Source organism: Mesitornis unicolor, unplaced genomic scaffold (genome assembly GCF_000695765.1).
Source record: "Mesitornis unicolor isolate BGI_N332 unplaced genomic scaffold, ASM69576v1 scaffold5212, whole genome shotgun sequence".
Taxonomy (NCBI): Eukaryota; Metazoa; Chordata; class Aves; order Mesitornithiformes; family Mesitornithidae; genus Mesitornis; species Mesitornis unicolor.
Window position 1 is genome coordinate 23873 of NW_010171179.1, and position 18681 is coordinate 42553.

Consider the following 18681-nt stretch of genomic DNA (forward strand, 5'->3'; position numbering starts at 1 on the left):
GAGAAAAGGAGACTGTGAGTTACAGTTGAACTCTGTACTTAAGCAATAAAAAATTTATCAAACTGCAAAAAATAAGTCATTTTAACGAGCACATTCCAAAGGTGCTGGATTTATGAGGAGACCCCAGGAAACTTTGATTGAAATTGCTGTCTCTGATTGTAGTTCTATATTTTATTGGTGCCATATTGTGAACAGTGCTGCTGCCAAAGTGAATGGGAAAGCAGCATAAGAGAGAGAGAGTTAACCCAGAAAGGTTACCTCTTTTTATAATATCCATGATGTATTGCATTAAAAATGCCTTGAAAGCCATCCTATTTGCAGTTTTCAGAAAACATTTTTCTTAAATTAAGTTACGATTTATCTGAACAGGGCAGAAAATATGAAAGCCCCTTGAAGACTTTAGTATTGATTTTTCTGAGTATTTGCTAGCTCTTGTTTTCTCATTTGTGTGCTCCCTGATAGAAAGGCCTAGAGCTGCTCCTGAGCCAAAGCCTCAGCTGGATGAGAACTGCAGCAGTGAAGGGAGGGAATACGGCGACTGAATTTACCGTAGGATTTTTAACTAAGAACTTCAGTTGGGCTTTTTTAAAGGTTTTGCCTCTCTGTTTCCTGAATTTAGCCAGTATTTAATTGACATAGAAAAGGAAGACCATTTATTAATCGTTATCGGCTGCTCCCAACTCACCAAACATTGCAGTATCCATGTGTGATGAATGACTTGAATATATTGCAAGTGTGAGTTCAAGGGCACCTTTGATGTGCGCATATTATAAGAGGTTAGAAATCTTTATTTTAGTGTTTTTATTCTAGAATTAAATGAAGGCAAAAATTTTAAAAACTGTTACATGAAAGCACATTTGAAATGACTGGGGAACAGCACACACACTGTTACTAACTCAGAAGCAATAATTAGGCATGGTGTATAGTGGCCGATTGCTAACTGTTCACTCCTGTTCTGTGCCAAGTGCTTATTAAAACTTCATCCTCCCTCTGTCAAAATGCTCTGTTACTTTAGCTGTAAAACTGTTATGCCATAGCTCCCAATACCTTGTTATAAATGCTGACTGTATCTTTCAATTTATACTGCAGTGAAGTAAGCTTATGAAAATAGTTCTGAGGGATTAAGCTCCAAATACTATTTCTATGCAGTGGATTATTTTTTTCCCCAAGCACAACACATTCATGTTGCTTAATGATAAGAAAAACGTTGTGACAAATGTATTGAAGCTTTGTTGGCTCTTGCACATGTTATCTGGCATGTTTGACTAATAATTCTGAGAAGAGGGTGACAGATACGTTTCCAAGATTCGCTCAACCTCGTTGATCTAGATTGTGTTTGTGCCCGTTATTTCACCTTGCTTCGCTTCAGTTTATGATTTGGTGAAATTGCAAGTATGGAAGCAAATGAAATTGTTCGTAAAATGCTTTGGCAGTTTATGACTTGAAAGCCTTTCAGAAGTTATCTATTTTAATATCACTGTTGCCGCATTGTTTTCTGTTTTTCTTCTATGCTTATAGTTTCAGCAATGTAAAGTAGTGCAGATTAACTCAAACTCCTATTACACCTACTCGAGAACTTTAGAAAAGCTTCAGTCCATTACAAGCTTTACCTTGGTTTGCCTTTACTTTGTAGGTAACATGAAGTTTTTGTCATAGTAAAGTTGGTTGCAAAAAATTCTTTTTCTCATCTGGCTTTTTTTCTTTACCTATTACGTACCTTTGAAATTGGAGATGGTGATGATATCAAATGGATATTATAGAAAGTTTAACCCTATTAAGATTGTATCAATGTGGAGTATGGTTAAGGCTGTATTGTTAGTCCAGATTTTGTATTTTATGGGTCTCACCTTGTCTGTTGTCTTTGTGGTGTTTTTCCCTTTCTCTCTTTAAAGGTTCAGCCGTGGAAGGAGGTAATGAACAAAAACCGGAGGGAAGAGACCCAGCTGTTTGGCACGTAGGCCTGAAGGTAGCATGGGACATAGAAACACCTGGATTAGCAATACCACTTCACCAAGGAGACTTCTACTTGATGATTGGTAATTTTCAAGGGCTAAGAAGGTGAACATTCTGTTGAAAACAGGATAAATGACACTTATTTTAGTATAAATTATCATAGCTTCCTTTCAGTTAGGACTTTCCTTATTCAGAAAGCCATGAAATCTGGCTAGAGTGTATAATAAATTCCTCCTACCCTGTCTGCTTTCAGCATATTTTGGGGAACATTTTTCCCCTAATATTTCTTTCACTTCACAGCTAAGAAAGGAAATATTCTTTTTGAGCCTTTTCTGTCTGTTGTACAGTCAGAATTGCAAGTCCAAGTCAGGCTTCAGGCTATAAGCAGAATTTCCCCAGATCCTGTGAGAAGTTGAGCAATATCTGTCCCACCCTTGTATTTGTAGATGCTGATTTCTTTTGCTATTCTTAATGCAGTTTTACTGTGTAACTGTGAGCATCTGTCGCTTATGTTCAACAAAACCAGAAAATCATGTTCTTGAGTTTAAATTATGGAGTGGCTATGGATTATGTAAGCTGTGACTGTAGCAGTCTTAAAGCTTCCTGGTGCTGTGGTTCTTGAAGTTTCAGCCGTTATACCAATCTGTGGATATTTTATTCATCACCAGTTTTAGACATGACACTTCTCTCCTGCTACACTTTTCCATCTTCAGACATAGTATTTTCTAATAGTGGGATTATACTAAGATCATAATGAATAGAGGTGCCATACTCCAGGAGTGAGTCTCAGTGTCTTAAGTGTAGAGAATTGATAAAAGAAAATTAAATTGAGTTGACTTGAGCAGCTGAGCTCATACACTAAAGTGTTTTGGTTTTTTTTTCATTGAAAAAAATGAAGCAAGAACCATGGCTAAGGCTTGTTTGCACAAAATCTGTCACTTTCTTTTGGCTTATGTTTCTCTTGGTTATTGTTTCTGTTTGAACAAGTTTAGTTATGAATCATGGCACTCAAAGCATGAGCAATGCTTCTGACGACATCATGTTTGCCTGTTTAGTGACTTGACAGGCATCATCTCGAAGAGCGAGAGCACTCGCAGTGTTCGCTGTGGATGTGTTTGTGGCTTGGAAGGTAGACTCCATGGCATATGGACATTGGATCTGCCAACTTGATGGGCTGAACAGTCTCTTCACTTTTACCTTTCACTTTTCATCTTCCAACAGATGTGAAAACAGATTACTTACTACAAGCTGTACATCTGTGGGCAATCTTATAAAACATCTACTGCTCTTTGTTTATTAATTACCTTATCATATCCTGTGCGCTGCCATCAATGAAGTATCTTGTGTAAAAGAACTGGACTGTGTGTGCACTTAAATACGTTCAGATCAAGTGTTAAGATGTGAGATCCTTTGGCACAGTGATGTGGATGTGCCTCCCTTTCCTGTATTTGCGAGGATATGGAGTAGCAGCTTGGAGGAAAACGGAGGCATTTCTCATATGAAAGTGAAGTTTAAGTGGCAGCTAAACATTCCTAGAAGGGGAATTATTAATGTATTTTTGGTGCATAGCAGTTTGGGCATCAAGTAAACTTCTTATCTAGTCCTTCCTGGCTGGATAGTTTGTGCATACACAGCTTTGCTGGGCAACAGATTCAGAGGGCAGTTAATAAAAAAGGGGTTGAACTTCGGTATTTTTACTGCAAAATACTGTAGGTTGTAGTTGGCTGAGTTACCAAGTCATAGGGACATTTATTTTCCGATGGAATTTATATACAGTAACTAAAGTATCATCGTGGATGCTATATGAAGGGCAAGTCAGAAAGTTAGTTTATTTAACATACAAGACCATGATCATGTTTAGATGGAAACAAAGGATATATCAAACATTCTTTTGAAAATGATGTGTAAACCCCTTTCTTATTAATACTTTGTGGAGAGCTGCAGATAGAAGCTCTGTAGGCCAGGTGTTTGATAATCTCTTCTCTAGTTCCATAGCCTTTGTATTTTTTTTCCCTCAGTTACTTAAAAAAATTATTGTTTTATACAGTCTGAGAGAGTATTCTCAAACTGGCCCTTTCATTAGGTTTCTGTGTACAGCAGAACTCCTTTTATCGTTTTCACTTGAAGTGAAAGACAATATAAGTGACATACACAGTTTTAGTTGAGATTTTTTTTGAGCAGACTTTTAAGAGGAGGCATCTTGAGGATGCCATCTAAAAGATAAAATGTGAAAACTCTGTATAAAAAATAATGTGACAATAAAGAAGCCAATTTTAGATTCATTTATCTTGTGTATTTATACATCATATATTCCAGAACTTCATTTCACTGAGCAGAATCTTCTTGCTGGCTTTTTTTTAAAAGGTGTGGCAGCAGTATGCAAGACATCTAGAAAATACGACGTTAAGTACTGCAGCTAGTAGTAGCTGTTGATGTAGAGACTGACTGGTAGGACTTGAACTTCTTCTGTCTTTCATTGATTCATCCAACTACAGCAAAAAAACTTAGCAGCTCTGTGGGTCTGTTCTTCCAGTTGTGAACATGGTGCACTGCTTTATGTGAATACTGTAAAACACTGAAAAGTCCAATTGTGTATGTTGCTCACCGTTAAAAGTCAGGTCCTATCAATTCCTGTACCCCAACTATTTCCCAATATTGTGCACACAAATCTTACATTAAAAAAGTGGAACTGTCATATTTCTCGTAGTAATGTGCAATTCCAGTAACTTGTAACTCCTTATCAGTGGGTATTTCAAAGTAACAAATAGATTGGGGTGGTTTTTAGCATTTCTAGTAGACATTTAGTGTCTATAATCCTTTCTTCATTGGCTTTAAAATATTTTTTGGTTTTCTGGGTAGAATTTTAGTAAAATGCAGTCTTAAAATACAAATTTACGCCTGCATTCTTAGCAGTCCTCTTCAGATGAAATCATAAATCATAATTTAAATGAATGTTAGTACTAAATATGAGGTGATCGAATCCATTCTTCAAGTCAGCTGTTACAATAGTATGAATGTATTTTGTTAAAACAAAACCAATCAAAATCTAGCATGACTTTCAGTAAGACAGGTGTTTTGTGGTTTGGTTTTTTGTTTATGGCTTACTATTCTTGATATGTAGAAAAAGATCTGGTAAATGACTGCAAATCCGCTGCCTACAAATTCTAATCTGAACTTTATATCACTCATGAAACGGAAACACTTTAGCTCAATTTAGAATAATATATTGGTCTGCAGAGGAAGTGCGTACTGAACCCTGCTGTCTCAAGTACACAGTCAAGGGGTGTCTAATTTGAAACGTGTTGGGTGCATGCAATAAATCCAAAACGCGTGGAGGTGAGCGGAGGGCCCCATCTGCTCTGTCCTAGAGCATGGCTAACCAGGGCTGTCATGGTCTTACTATTAAATTGGAATCTTTCCCCTAATCTTTGAGTTAGACATGACCAGATTTGCAAGCAGATTTACAATTTTCACTAATTTTCCTACCATGAATTCAAAACTTACTTAACAAAAATACATTCTGGTCTTTTTCAAAGGGAGATTTACTTTTCTGCAGCTGTTTCCCATAGATCAAGCTCTTGCTTGAAGGTTAGGGTTTTAAAACAGCATGAAGATGAACTTGGAATCTTATACCACTCCCCACCCTCAGCAGATTAGAGTTCAAGAAGCACCAAAAACTGTTTTCATAACCAACAGAAGTAGAGTGCACACATTGCAGAGGTTGGCTTGTGGTTAAAGATAAGTGTTTAATGGAAACACTTCCACATGTAGATAGTGGCTTGTTAAACTATTTCTAGATATTTAATCTGCTTCTATTTCCACAAACTAACTTGAACCCTCTTTGCTCTCTAGCATCTTGAATGTGTTGGAGTTTTTTAACCTTTTTTTTTATTATTATTGAGTCCACATTTAATCCAAATGCTATATTCCTTGATTATTAAGACTTCGAACCTCAGAAACGTATTTTTCATTACCAAACTTTGATCATGAATTTTGGCAAATCCCAGACATCTTTTTTTTCCCAGTTCTTTCTTTTGTTTGTGCACATTCTTCTCATTTAAAAGCTAAAAATATCTCTTAATTACTGACAGATCATTCCTCTAGCTTTCTGCTATCAAAGTACCATTCCATTGATCCGTAATATCCTGGGGAAGGAGAGGCACCTTCCTGGTAGCTTTTGTTGACACACCTACAGTAAAATTAGTGTGGTTAGGTTTTCTCCTGTTGAAGCATTGTGTGCATTTGGATACAAGTAGGATTGGAAATGGTGGAAAACCATTTTAGTGCTTTTTGAAAATAAGTCTTTTTTAAAAAGTGCCATTTTTTGAGTGCACTGTAATATCTTTAAAAAGAAAATTGTTTATTTGTTTATGGTAGTTAAGAAAACTAAGAGCACAAGTCCATTTCACTTTTTCTTGTAGATACGTGTGGCGTTTAGAATATCAAAGCTTTTGCCAGTGCTTTAAACCCCACTGTACCTTTTATCTGCTTCATGAAATAGATGTCAGGAAGCCAACTGTCTGAAAAGTTCAGGAAGAGCATTTGAAAGAAGATAGAAAAGATGATATTAACCCATGTTGCTCATTCTGAGAGCATTTTCCATTGTGGTTTGTGTTTTCCTTGGAAGTACTTTACCTAGAAGTAATAAGTTTGGGGCCTTTAGTCCCTACTCCTTTTGGTAAGGATTGGCTAAGAATTAATTCCCTTTCTTCCTTGTAATTGTTACATCGTTAATAGTCTGCAGTGAGATGGGTATTCTTACAACTTTTTAGTGCTTCATCTATAAAGTCAAAATCTGACCTCCAAATTATTTAAACAGACTTTGAGTTGGCACCTTTGTTTTCCAAGATGGCTTTGGCCACCTGTACACGACCATACATGTGATAAATTTCTTTCAATAAATCTTGCCTCAGCTATGCTAGCTCTATAATGGGATCTGGCGATAAGGTGGTAGGTGATTCATTGGGAGGTGGCAGGCAGAAGACAGTACAAATAAAAGAATAAAACAATCCATTTAAAAGAAATACGGATTTAGCCATATACATGTATGCAGGAAATAGTTTGTTTCCTGAGTGCTCTAGCTGTGACAGAAAATTGAAGTTATTTTTTCCAATATTTAGACACCAAGTGTCTGTTATCAAGCAAGCTGTGTTCCTTTGAATGCCAGCAAGCCTTTATAGCATTGTCAGTAATTTGAGGAAGATGGTTTACGCGTTACACAGCCTGAAATACAAGTAGTCACCTACAGTTGCCCAGTGACTGGTGACACAATGCTCTCTTCTGAATGCTGGTAACTATAGGCTTTGATTGAGGAAATGCTCTTTGGTCAGGATAACACTCTAGCATGCGTTAGACTTCATTAGTTTTTCTTGATTGTTTTCTGCGATTACTATTTTTAAATTTGGATAATGTGTAGTGTCTTAATATTTATAAAGAAGCAAAAAGCCTGATCAGACTTCAGAAAAATAGTCTATGCCAGTGACAGCATTTTGGGATGGGAACAGTCATGCAAGCAGAGAATTGTAGTCCAATTTTCGAAATTTCTCTCTTACCTTTACCTAGTAGTCAGTTAATTGCCACATGCATCTCATAACCATCCCCGTGGAACAGAAGTTTTGTGTGGTTTTATTTTTGTAACAGATACTGAAGTCAAACATCCCTGCCATAGTTGTCCTGGAGTTGTGGCAAGATAAGGGCCCACTGTTCTGTGACAGGAAAGGCACCAAGTTGGCTTGTACCTCACAGCAAATCTGGGAGAACTGTGTGACAAATAACATGCCTGTCTGCAGTTTTCCAAAGCAGGACCGATATGTATAAACTTATATGCATGTATTTTTTGTGATGCATAACACTGGAGAGACTGTGTTCTGGTTTTCCAAACGTCACCGTTCAGTGTTTAGTGATGTAAAGCTGACGTTAACTCTGTATGTATTGTAGTTTACCTAAAACCACAGGAGCACTGTTGTAGTTTTCATATGGTTGTCCAAGGAAGGTAACAGTTTTGATGTGGCTCTAAAACCAAAATAGTGATCTGAAGAAAAGCTTTGTTGCCAAATGGACAATGGCCAATTTAACAAAGAGTGCTTTCTCTTTTCAATTAATATATTTTTAGAAGAAAAAGAAAAGCAAATCTTTACTGTAAGCTTTTAAGACCTAGAATGTATTTTTCAAATATCCTTTGAGAAATGCAATACATGAAGCTTCAACTTATTTTTGTACAATTACAGTTTTAGATGAATTACAAACTCTTAAATTAAACTTACAGGCTTCTTCCTAAGAATCATAAAGGATTAGAGACACTTGAAAGCAATTTCAAGGGGGAGCCCTATGATGAAAGATTTGCCAATGGTTTGAATAAAGGTGCAAATCAAAATGTAGTACTTTTAATGCCGTGTTTGCTACAGAAAACACACCACAATGAATGGGCACTGAATGGGGTGATGGAAGTGTTTAGGTTTTTCTGTCACAATTCTTCTTGAAAGTGATGGTGATACGTTGCAATGTCCAGAGAGAATATTGTTCTGTGGCCCTTGCAGGACTTGGCTCTGTGCAATTTAACCCTGATATGTTCACGTAGGAAATGGCTCTTTCCTTTGTTCTTTTGGTTTGTTGTGGAACATGTTTTCAAGCTTTTCAGCTCTGCCTATCTGCAAACCTCATGCAAAGCCTCCAATCTAAACTTTCTCAGTGGTAATTCAATTCTCTTTCTTAACACGTGTCTACCTGTTCCTTATATAAAACGGGTTTTTGGATTCTTTTTTCGTCCAGTTTTGCGGTGCTAGCTGCTGTCTTGGGTACAGACGTTGTTAATGGTTGATTATAAAACTCATGAAGTCACTGTTCTTACAACTAGGATAAAGGTAGTTATTTTTCTGAATTCTTATCCATTTAAAGTTTGAGACTTGTTGCAAGGTGAAGTTTTAGAAAACATAATTTTAGATAATTAAAGAAAAATTATGTTTGCGATGGAAGGATGAATCTTGATATCTTCTCATCATGTTATGTTAAGATGACTAATGCTCAATTCCCTGAAAGAACAGATACTGTTGACAATACAGACTCCAAGTTAACTAGCATCTTGTAGGTCTCTATTCCTGTTGTCTTCTAGTTTTATCCGTGGTGGTTTTTTTGCTTGGTGACACTTCAGGTCACCTGGTCAACTACAGCCAAGCAGTGATGTCTTTATAGAAATTTTTGATAGACTTTCCTGAATGTCTTGTCCAGGGTGCAGCATTATTTTAACACCAAAACTGTTTGTATTGAAAGCACTTTATGAACAGTTTTCAACGTTACAGTGGGTGTTGTTACTAGAGTAGTCTGAACTTTTCCAGAGGAATACATTTCCTCTAGAAAGTGCTGATTTGTCAGAATTCAAATGTTCTTCAGTTCTGATAATTTTGATGAAACTGATGGGCAACCAAGTAGATTCTATCTGCAGAGGTTTGTTGGGTGGTTTGTTTGCCAGTTTGAGAACTGAAGTCCATGACAGCCCTCTGGCAGGCTACAAAAAAGTCACAGATTAAATGCTTTGGGGACAGATCTTTGAGCAGATTGTACTTTATGGTTCCCAGTTTCTTGGCTCTGAGCTGAAGGGAGAACTTCAAATAAGTTTCAGATAAAAATATTAAATAATATCATTGTCTTTCTTTCTTTGTTTATTTTTTTTCCATGGAGTATCAGTATTGTTTAGTGATTTTTGAGAAAGCAGTGTTATTTCTGCATAGTCTGTTGTTTATAGTGATCCTTAACTTTGAAAGAATTGTTTTGTGTAGTTGAACTTTTCCCAATAGACATGGGAAAATGCCACTTCTGAATTGTGTAAACTGGGAGAAAACTTGTATGAATAGTGATCTTTGTATCACTAGGACAGTGAATAGTTATCATGCTCTGCTAAACATTAGAGGTCTATGAGGACAGTACTGACTGAACCACCGTCTGTTGTGTTTGTTTTTTTCTTTAAAAGCCTAATGTAATGCCTTTCCTTCATATTCAGCCAGAAGAAGGCTTCTTAAGTATAATTTGTCCCTCCACTTAAGGTTTTCTAATCTGTCCTCAGATGATCTCAATATGACTCATCAGCACTGTGTCCTGGCTGGTTTTTCACCCCGATTCAGCTCAACTCACAGAGTGGCAGATGTAAGTATCAAAAACAGTTTGCTGTTTGGTCACTCATAAAACTAATATTGTGGTATCAGTATATAGCATTATGTTGTCTTTTTTAGAACTGTGCTTCACAACAACGCTTATGGCTCTGAGTGTTTTCTTGAACAACTGCTATTTGTTTATTTTTGGATTGAGTTACACTTGTTTCTGTATTGATAGTTTGCCTAAACTCACAGTTAGCCATATAAGATATGATTTAAGCATGTGCTACACCAGACCTCACAGATTGCTGAAGAAATTAATGTTTACCTGAAATGTTCTAAAACTTTTTTTACTGTGTTTTTTACTGTGTATCTCAGTCCTACTTGAAGGCAGTATTCATGGTGAGATAGAAATACTCAAAATATGTATGTCAGCAGTGTCCACTGGCAAAAATGGCCTTTAGGAGGTCAGAACAACTAAGAGCAATCATGAATATGTTGAAATGAGATCCTTCTGTTCACCTGAGGATTGAAGAAGCAGAAGTGATAAGACACCTTTGTCTCAGAGTCGTTAGGAGATATTAAGGCTTCAGCCTGATATTCTCAAGAGCTAAAACACTTTTTTTTTTAACTAGACCTCTCTTCCCAATTCCTTTTTATGGTGCAGATTTGTTTGTGTAGTGTTTGAATGGGAAAGCATACAGAAAAATAAAATTAGACTGTATTGTAAAAATATATTTTAAAAGTTACAGTAACCGCTTTCTTCTTTCAGCAGTTACCACCACTGAAGCAAGAGACATACGAGTATCCATATACTTCTTTCTTTCCCCCTTACTCTTCCTAATTCGTGCAGAAATGGAAATAAAGCAATAGCACCAAACATGGACATATACATACATATAACTTGTAATATAAAAAGTGCCTTTATTTCCCAAACAGATATACACTCTGCTTGCTTAAACTGGGCTTTGACATAAAGTACAGTGTACATTTAAAAACAGTGTTATATTTTTCCTTTCTTTCTAAGAGTGCTCTGACCTGCTGTTCCTGTCTCTGTGTTACTTCTGCAGGAAAATGCACACTTATTTTTTTTATAGCTTTGCTATAAAAGCTATTATGCTTTAGTTTTGCAAGCTGTTGTGACTTCAAGTTGTGTAGTATGGAAATTTTTTTACAAAGAATATCCAACCAGAGAGTCCTTATTCAAGATTATTCCTGGAAATTTAACTGAAAATACAGATAGTTAATTGAAAATAATTAAAAGATGTCGTCTTACTTTTGGTTCAAAAGGATTTTTACATATTTCCTTCTAGTTTTGAAGGAAATGTAATGAAAACAAACTAAAAGGAGCAGAAGTGCTACCTTTTTAGCTCATGTTGTCTATACCTTGTAAGCAAACAGTGCTCTCAGACTGGATATGGAACTCCATTCTGGTGTTACTGGGAGCTCATGCAGCTTGGCAAATGCAATTGGTTCTGAAACAGTGTCAAAAATTTGGCCAGGAGGCAGTGTAAGTATGACCATGTCTTTATATGCCTTATGTGTAAAGTTAATTTTAAAGAAATTGTTTTCTTTATCCTTTCAATCTGTACTGTACTGCTTGGCTAGATGTTTGATGGGTTAGACTTGTGCGTAATTTATATCAGTAACTATACAGACAATACAAGGGGTATTACGCTTCTGTATAAAAGATGGTGAAATAAAGTTACAGAAACACATCCCCTCTACTCCGTCGCTTTTATTGTTTCCTAAGCAAATAGCTCAGTGTATTTGAGAAATACATATGTTCTGAAGTGGCTATATATGAATTTTTAATTGTATCTTTATAGTGTTCAAGGGGAACATTGGAATACATATTTGGACAGTGTGAACTGGCACTCCAGAATTTACAGACTGATTCTGATTCGATGGCTTTATCTTTGAAATCACTGGAAACTGCAGTTGTAAAGCAAGTAGAAGAAATACATAATGAGGTGAGATGATGTGCACTGAAAAGTCTTCAGCCAGATTCTGAGAGGTGCAGTCTGCTTGTGGAGCTAATGGCAATTAAGTGTGTTCAGCTGCTCACAAGGCATTGCTCTGTATAAGTTTGAAATCAGTGGTTGATGACTTTTTATATTACTTGGGTCAGTAATTGCGATTAACTTGAATTGCTATTTTCATTCCCATGAAATTTTCATTTTTCCTTAAAATCCCTCTGCTGGTAGAGTAAAAGAGTTTTGGTGAGGTTACACCAAATCTGAAAGTGTGGTGGACAAACCAAACTACACCAGCACTTCTCTAACAAAAAAAGAGAGGGAAAAAAGTAAAGGAGAAAGAGCAGGTAAAATTCTTCAGATGTTTGTCAGATGTTGAGCCAGGTTTGTACAGAATGCCATGTGTGACACAATTGTGATTATGTGCCTTAAAGTCTATTCTGAAGAAAACACAGTGGAAATAATTGTGAGGAACATATTTAAGTAGGTGATTCTGTGCTACAAACGATGCAAGTGTGACAATGCACTTTCACAGGATTCCAGTGAAGCTGGCAGTGCTTTCTTGTTTGAAGTACAGATCTGTAGTCTTAACAAACACATTGATTTGGCAAATGAACTGAAAATCTCAAACAGTATTTTGGGAGTCTATGGGAACAGGTCATGTTTTCTGTGGTATATAAGTAGGCGTTATCACAAAATACGTAATTTGGCTTATTCTCTGTTAGTGGATAGAGTCAAGGGTGTGACACAACGGGCTGGGTCTTCTTACAAGGATGATGTTTCTGAGGATGGTAAACTTAATTTTTTTTTTTCTTAAATTACAGAAAATGTAGTCAAGGCTGTGTGGTAGGAGTTTAAAATGACAGATTGTTTAGCTGCTCTGGAAAGCTGTCCTACCTGAAGCAAAGTTTTCAGCTATTCCTAACTAAAGCACTGATCAGCATCTCTCTTTAAAAGCAGCTATAGCAACCGAGTAATACAAATTTCTGAACCACTTTTTGCTTAAGTATCAGTGCTTTTTTACAGCACCCCTATATTCAGAGCTTTTAAAGATGTGCTCTGTACTTTTATGAAGATAGAGACGATTGCTATTAGGAGGCATATAGCACATAGGTAATTTTCACTCAAATTAGAATTTGTGTAAACTGTTTAAATTGCTGTCTGCTGAGGAATACAATGTTGTGTATTGTTACTAAAACACATGTTTTAATCTGTATTGTGTATTGAGTATAGTGATGGCAAAATATTTGCACCCTTGTCTTTCAGCAAAACAGCTCCTAGAGCAATGTAAAGAAGTCTAGTGCATGCAGGGTTTTACAAAACGTTAATCAGGCTCAGTCCATAAAACTACACACATGTGGTTTGCGCAGCTAGGGCCACATGCACAGCTGGTGCAAATTTGCCTGGGTCCTTTAACATCAAAGACATGTGCTGTTTACATCAGGTGAGAGACTAGCCCCTGGTGTTTGCAGTCACCTGAATAATTTTGCTGTGTGACATACGGGGATGTTTTCTGTTACGCATATGGGATATACTGCAACAGAAATGGTTGTCTAACTTGTACATATTGCGCACTTAGACTTAGTAGACACATTGGACCTATATTTCATTTGAAAAGAGAATACCCACTCACCTCTTCTTTATTTTTTCCAAATATTAGTTTTTCCCAAGGTCACCTCTTCACTCAGAGGCTAAATTCCATATGTTAAAGTGCTGTCTAAATGTCATTTATTTTGCTGCACAAATAGACAAAATTACTGGTGGCTTATCACCATGGTAAATTCACGTTTATTTTTTGAGCATCAATGAAGTGAAAACATGCGGATCTCTGAGGCTAATGCAAGGGTTTTTTGCACATAAAAGCTTCTCTTTCTTTTACTCACTGTATGATAAATATCTGTACTCTCAAGCTCTAGTACAGGTTTTGGATACAAATAGTCTCAGGCAAGTGAAGAACAAGAACATGTTTTGTTTCTTTAAAGAATCAAACTGTTTACTGATGGAATAAGTCTTCCTTTTGATCAGTATGGTCAGGATTTGGTCACTGGTTGGGGATTTATTCCTTAATTTGCTAGTATTTTTAAATATGAAAGACAAAATTTCACAAAAAGCCAAACAGAATTAATGAAGAACTGCCACCCGATTTTGCCTGTGTGTTTCTGTTCCGATATGCAGTTTTCTGTGCTAGTTCTAAACCCCCTCGAGATTTTTTTTCTGTTTTTCTGGACCAGAGATCATGAACTCATCTCCTCACTCTAGAGGAGGTGGTGTGGTTGTACTTTCAAATGTTATCATAACTGAAGTTCTTTCGGGTTTAACTCTGGTATCCAGATGCAGCTGTTCTAGATTCTTTCTCTTCCTCAAACGCCAGGGGTTGTTTGGTTTGGGGTTTTTGTTTGTTTGTTTTATCCTCTTGCTGGCACCTCTGAAGATGAGGTGAGATCATCATCAGAGAGGGTTAACTGGAGCACAGTCACCACAGTACCATCGGGCTCTGTGTGACTAAGCTAAAATACAGTAGTTTAGCACAGACTCACAGTCTGTGCTGATATTAACTGCTCTGCCAAATGAGATCTGGATGAATTCTCTGTGTCTGCTAGAGGGAAAAAGCTGAAGAGCAAGTCTGAAGGATTGAAGTATGATTCTGTGCCTTCGCTTTTGTATTCCCAAGTGGGAAAATTGACTTGCTCTGCTGATAAAGTGGGTTTGAACTGAAGATCTGAAGCATAGCTGGAGACTTAGTTTTCTCCATTTTTGTGGTGGGCAGAGAAAGCTCTAAAAGAGGTATGGGTGAGGGACAGGAGATGTCTTTATTGACGTTAGATTTCCTAGATTTCATTTGTCAGAGCCCTATCTTGGATGTTTTGACAGGTATTCCTGTCAAAAACAGAAAGATGCTCACCTGAGGAGGCTTTTAGCATCTCCAGCGGGCAGCTAGGTAGAAGTTTAATACTTCTTTCAACTTAGCTTTGTTGTCATGGTCTCCCTCACTAAAAGAGCCTTCAAAGGAATATCTGAGTAATTGCGAGGTATGTGCTGTTTGTTAGATGCATGAGTCCCAGTACATACTTTGTAGTTGTAAGTAAAAATAACCTTAATTAAAGGTGCTTATGTGTTGCTTGTCTGAGCAGCTTATGGGCTTGAAGTCTGAGCAGATATTTCAGTGGCAAGGTGCCTGGTGAGCGGTGTAGCAAGGTGAACAGAAGTAATGACCTGGGCAGCTGTGAAGTGCAGTAGCCTAACAATGCACACACAGTGTTGGAGAAGGAAGGAAGTTACCCCTTTTGGCCAGGAATAATTTATTCTGAAATAATTGATCTTGCAGAGTTCACTGAATATGAAGGTCTTGCTTCTACTGAATCACACTTGGCTTTCTGAAATATATACAGGTACTGGATATGGCCCAGGCACTGCTACAGGGAACCTGGGGAAACCCATTGGCAAGGAAATATGTTTTAAAGTAATAAAACACTGCTGGACAGGTGATGTAAATGCTCATACATATAAATATGCAAAAAAGATCATTGACAACCTATTCTTCACATTTCAAAGAAAATTTGTTTTCCTTACTCTGAATAATCTAGAATCTGATAGTAGTTCCTGTTGTGTGAAGTAGTTTGAAGGCTTCTTTATTTGCCAACACCAAGCTAATAATTGGATGTTCTCAATGAAATCGAGGAAACACTAGAGGAAGTTCTTTAGCACCTGGGGGTTGTGTTGAAAATGTGGCAGGTTTCAAAGTAAGTACTTGAGTTTGAAAAGCAAGGTGTTTGTCCTCATTAGGGTTTTTGCTCAGCTTTATCAAATGCTGATTACCATGACTAAGGCTTGCAACTGAATTGGTTGCTCTGTTGCTTGTGAGGTACAGTCGGAGGTACAGTCACACGTGCCCACGGCAAATCTATTTTTATGGCAGCAGTAGATAAATTTAGTATAGTGGATGCACAGGGACATGGAAAAGCTTGGGCTAGCTGAGTTGAACGTATGTAGTGTTATATATGGGTATATAGTTAAAGTTATATGGTGTTAGACACTGAGGTTGCTGCTGAGAAAGAGTAGTGGCGTACACAGCCAAAGGAAGGTTAATATGTTTTAGCACATCACGGTGAGCTGACAGTATGGTTGGTGGCTGGCTACTACAGAAGAGAGGAAAATATAGATCACCTGCATGCATGGCATTTAATAACCAATACTTTTAAATAATTGACTGAGGAGCACTGCCTCACAAAATGTCAAATGCTGCTGTTGGCCTTTTACTACCCAGTATTGACTATAACCTAAAATTGGCCTTTAATCATTGTTTAAAGGACAACTTGAAAACACGTTGAGGTTAGGCATATGAGGCTTGATTCCGAGCTTACTTGCACAGATGTAAGTCATAAGTGAAAGTTAATTAGGAGATGAAAATTATTCCTAAAACACTCAGCATCTGTATTTTTAATATTTAATATGTTTATGCTTTGTCCTCTTCAGTCATGTAAAATGCTTTCTACTGCTAACTAAAACTAGCTCTGATGCTTGGGAGTCTCCAAATTAAAACTCTTTGGCAAAATTCTTGGCAAGAGCTGTTAACGTGAGAGTTTTGTCATAGAAGATGAATGTTCTGTAACTTCGGTTCCACTATGGCTAGAATTGAGCTTTTTGTCTCTCTCCAGTATTTACTGCTGTATTTTTTTTTCCTGCTACAGCTCCCCCTGTTCATGTGGGAATAAGAGTTCAGTAAAAGCAAGAGAACATACAACTTTTAGGAGAACTAGGAAAGCATCTTGTTAAAATACATACTTAGTAATGGATTTGATGTAAAAAGTGTTCATGTGTTAATTAAAAATACCCAACAAACTTAGCATAACTGGAATCTCTGGAGATGTTTTGCTGAACTAAGTATTTTTGCTTGCATATGTCTGAAACAAGGGTAGAGTGACAGAGAAATCATCTCAACGTTACCTCGTCAAGACTCTTTTTTCTCAGAATCAAGAGTTACCTGTTCAGAGGTGATACTTCAGAGCAGTCACTGCTTGTCAAGCAGCTTGATGGCTGCGCTGGTGTGTGACAAATTGGTGTTCTCCCTAGCTCTCATTGTATTAACTCAGTTTAGAGCTAAACTGAGACATTGCGAGATGAATGTGGACCTGAGTTTGAGAGCCCTAGTAAATGGTAGCCCATTTCCTAGGCTGTTGCTAAACTTTACCTCTTGCACCTAAAAGCAGCTCTTCTGTGTGAAGTTGTATATTCTGTAGAGGATCAAGATACTTTTAAAATTTGGCGCCAAGATGCCAGACTTGAATCAGACTGAAATTACGTAGATTAATGTAACAAATCAATATGACTAGTCACAAATCAGATTGACTGAAATAGTTTCTTGTCTTGATGAGCCATATTATAACATTGATTTTAATTTTATGAAAAATGGTTTAATGGCTCATTGATTCACGGCCTTGTATTTCCTGAAACACGTTTGCCAGACATCATGCGTTATAGCCCTTTCACTGACAGAGGCCTGCAAAAACAAAAAGTGAGGGCAGAAGAGAAAGTACCAAGTGCTTAAAACTCTGGTTGAACTGTCAGCGTGATCAGCCTTCCCAAAACTGTGTGTACTGATTTTTAACAAACCATAACTTGATCCTTCATAAGTTTTTAGTGCTGTAGAGGGAGCAAACTTTCCTTCAGTTTTGTTTTATTTTTTTTTAGGAAGGATGCCGTCAAACTTCTGTGCTAAAAAGTTACTAGGCTGCAGTTGGGTTTTTTTTGAAATATTTAAAGATCTATTTCTGCCAACTAATCACGTTATATTTTACCAACAAAGCTGTTTAATATTCTTTTTATACACTTCAAATTTAATTATCTTTTTATTGTAATCTTTTAACATATATTGATGTCATGGTTTAGGGCTGGGCTGGCCACTAAATCCTGGCCTAGACGCTCTCTGTTAACCCCTCTCTCCTCCCCAGAAGGGAAGAGAAAAGAGAATAAGGGAGAGAGACTATGGGTTGGAAAATAAAACTAACAGGTTTAATAAAACAATTATACTGATACTACAGGGTAATAATGTAAATAGGAAAATAATGGAATATATACAGATATGTACAAATATATCTACAAAACCAATATAAAATCCTCCCAATGACGAATATGTCACCAGAGGCTCTGGGAGCAGGCACTGGAAAAGTCCCAGACCGAACTCAGCAGCAGTGGGAGCTGATGCGGAACACACAAATCAGGATCAGAGGCAGACGAACCAGCAGGGTCTGCTGGGACTTTGGCCATTGCAGAATCGAGACAGAAGGAAGGGTCCAAGATGGAAGAAGGGTCGAGACCCTCGTGATCTCTCAGCTTTATACTTTGTATGATGTATGTGGATGGAATACCTCGTTGGTCAGTTCTCCCCCATAGGCACAGACACGGCACCCCTGGTGAGACAACTGACCTTGAGCTTATCTTCTAGCAGCATATACTGGAAAACCATGCTGCTGGTTTCAGCAAGTTCAGCCACTTCGAAGAGACTGAGCTGAAAAGTAAAATCACTAAATAGAAAATATGTTCTGTTTAGCTCAAACCAGGACAATTGACCAAACATTTAGTTAATGTTAACTGAAACACTTTTGGATTTCTGTAGCCATTCTGTTCACCCTTGCAGGAAAGAAAGCGTCAGGTGACAGCGTTGGGCAGTT

The 18681-nt window shown here is 37.3% G+C and overlaps 1 protein-coding gene across 1 annotated transcript in view; it reads left to right on the plus strand.

Moving 5' to 3' along the window:
- The window catches only part of FTO (fat mass and obesity associated), a gene marked incomplete at its 3' end in the record, with an annotated part of 69356 nt that overhangs the window by 15536 nt on the left and 35139 nt on the right, over positions 1–18681 (plus strand). The window contains exons 5-7 of the mRNA XM_010179953.1: positions 1893–2036; positions 10010–10089; positions 11867–12010. Of these exons, the coding sequence (XP_010178255.1) occupies positions 1893–2036; positions 10010–10089; positions 11867–12010 (368 nt within the window). The remainder of the gene's footprint in view (positions 1–1892; positions 2037–10009; positions 10090–11866; positions 12011–18681) is intronic.